At 35.9% G+C, this 2,364-nt stretch overlaps 1 protein-coding gene across 1 annotated transcript; it reads right to left on the bottom strand.

Annotated features, from left to right (window-relative positions):
• Positions 1-303: 303 nt before the first annotated feature.
• On the bottom strand, positions 304-1,974 carry LOC141696065 (uncharacterized). The gene is made up of 5 exons (XM_074500253.1): positions 1,842-1,974; positions 1,091-1,456; positions 812-991; positions 547-658; positions 304-376 (listed from the first exon to the last, which is right to left on the bottom strand). Exons 1-5 carry the CDS (start codon positions 1,972-1,974, stop codon positions 304-306), a joined length of 864 nt encoding a protein of 287 aa, XP_074356354.1.
• Between the last annotated feature and the right edge of the window lie 390 nt (positions 1,975-2,364).

Raw genomic sequence — 2,364 nt, 5'->3', positions numbered from 1 at the left:
TGATTACAAACCCCAACAGGAACTTTGTGCAAGGAGAACCAATATATTGGGAGACTATCCAAAGTAGATTTGATTAAAGATAGTCTACCAGCTTGATTCAAACTATCCCTTTTCCAATTAGCCAGGTTGTTCTTAAACTTATCAATTAGAGGCTTCCAAAAAATGGATTTCCTTGGACTTAATCCAATCTGACTTCCTAGGTAAGTTAGAGGCCAAGTCCCTACCATGCATCCAAGCTCATCAGCAAAAGAAGCCATATCCTCCCTTGATAAGTGGCATGAGAATATCATGCTTTTCTGAAAATTAATCTTCAATCCAGAGAGTAACTGAAAGCATTGAAATACTCTCTTGATTCCTCTTAATGATTGCATAGAGCCTTTTAAAAAAACAATTGTATCATCAGCAAACTGCAGATGTGATACAGTTCTACCAGCCTTCCTGACTTGCAGACCTTCAAACAATCCCAACTCACTTGCTTTGACTAACATCTTACTAAGTACTTCTCCAGCCAAATTGAAGAGCATTGGGGATAAAGGATCTCCTTACCTCAGCCCATTAGTAATGTTGAACTCCTTAGAGGGATAACCATTAACTAAAACTGAAATCCTAAGACACTCAAACAAGTCTCTTATCCACTTAATCCAACCAACTCCCAAGCCTAAACACTCCACAATTTAAAAGAGAAAATTCCAGTTAACAGTATCAAAAGCTTTCTCAAAATCCAGCTTTAAAATTATCCTTGAATTTCTTGAAGTCTACATGGAATGATACACCTCATTAACCAACATAATACTCTCTACAGCTTGCCTACCTTTAACAAAGCCAAATTGGTTCTCATCAATCAGCTTCTCATAAACTTTGCTAAGTCTCTGAGCTAACATTTTGGTTAGCAATTTGGTGACACTATTAATTAGGCATATTGGTCTAAAATCTTTCAGCATAGTTGGTACTTTAACTTTAGGTACAAGTGCAATGAAAGAAGAATTACGTCCTACAGGTAACACACCTTTCTCAGCAAAAGAAATGAAGCCATCTAAATTTTTTTCTTAGAGGTAGTCCCAAAACTCCTTAATATACTTTATATACATACCATCTGGGCCTGGAGCCTTATCAAAACTGAAGGATTTCAAGACATCCTCAACCTCTTCCAAACAAAAATTTTCCTCTAGTTGATTATCTTCCTCTGAGCTCAGCCTAGGGCTAATCAAGGAGTACAACTGAAAAACCTCCAACTTTTTTTTTGTTATATATGCCTCTGAAGTATTGAAAAAAGCTTCTTTGATTCCTTCAGGACTACTCACCAACTTATCTTCCAAGACAATTTTCTCAATTCTATTTCTGCATTTCCTATTCTGTATAACCTTATGAAAGAACTTAGTGTTTTTATCCCCTTGCAGATTCCAAAGTAGCCTTGCTTTTTGTTTAAGCATGGAATATCTTTTCTTAAAGCACAAAACTAAATCCCAAGAGCACTTTAGAACTTCATGATTCCAAATATGATTCTTATCAAAAAGCTCCAACTTAGATTTGTAGATTGTCTTTAGACCCTTTACTCCATTGCTTCAATCCTTACTTAAATTTTTTCAGCAGCACTTGGAAATTTTCCTTAGAATTAGAAATCTTGACTTGCTTCCAAAAGTCATCCATATTTTTTCTAATCCCTTCCTCTTTTAGCCACCAATTGAAAGCTTTAAAGGGTACTGGACCTCCCTTGAATTTATTAATTGCTAACAATATTGGATTGTGATCAGAACCCACCCTATGGAGAGCCAGTCCTTCCCAACAACCAGTTGAAAACACGTTATCATTTACTAAAAATTTGTCCAGCTTGATGCACTTACCATGAGGACCAAACCAAGTAAACTCTCCATTTACCAATGCTATATCACACAAGTTATTATTTTTCATAAAATAATCAAAACCTTGAACATCCCATCTCCTATATGTGCAATTGGCACTTTTCCTATCATCCATAATACTATTAAAGTCCCCTACTATACAAACCTTCTCATTTCTTGCAATACCCAAGACAGCTGAGAGGTCTTCCCATAATCTCTTCTTATATTGCAAGCTAAGAGGACCATAATATTTAACACATGAAAATGTTCCTCAGAGGATATGACTTAAAAATGGATCCACTTCCAATTCTTACAAGAAGCCATCCCAATACTCTTAAAAGATAACTCTTCCCAAGCTATCAACAATCCTCCAGACAAACCCTCTGAATTCTGGGTTAACCAACGATGTTGATAATTAGCCCAGATTGATTTTCCCAAAACTTATTCCAACTGGCACATTTAGTTTCCTGCAAATAAAGTATATTTGCATCCACTTCCTTCATCAGATCTTTAATCATTCTTTTTT

This window comes from Apium graveolens, chromosome 11 (genome assembly GCF_009905375.1).
Source record: "Apium graveolens cultivar Ventura chromosome 11, ASM990537v1, whole genome shotgun sequence".
Classification (NCBI taxonomy): Eukaryota; Viridiplantae; Streptophyta; class Magnoliopsida; order Apiales; family Apiaceae; genus Apium; species Apium graveolens.
This window is presented reverse-complemented; position numbering and strand designations above follow the sequence as displayed.

Bases quoted from the DNA above. Each gene is read 5' to 3' on its own strand.
- LOC141696065 (XM_074500253.1), bottom strand. From the start codon at position 1,974: ATGGATGATAGGAAAAGTGCCAATTGCACATATAGGAGATGGGATGTT. The intron at 1,457-1,841 runs GTAAGTGCATCA...CTTGGGATTTAG, and splicing joins TACTTGGTTTGGTCCTCATG to TTTTGTGCTTTAAGAAAAGA. The intron at 377-546 runs GTAAGGAGATCC...TTTTTTTAAAAG, and splicing joins AACATTACTAATGGGCTGAG to GCTCTATGCAATCATTAAGA.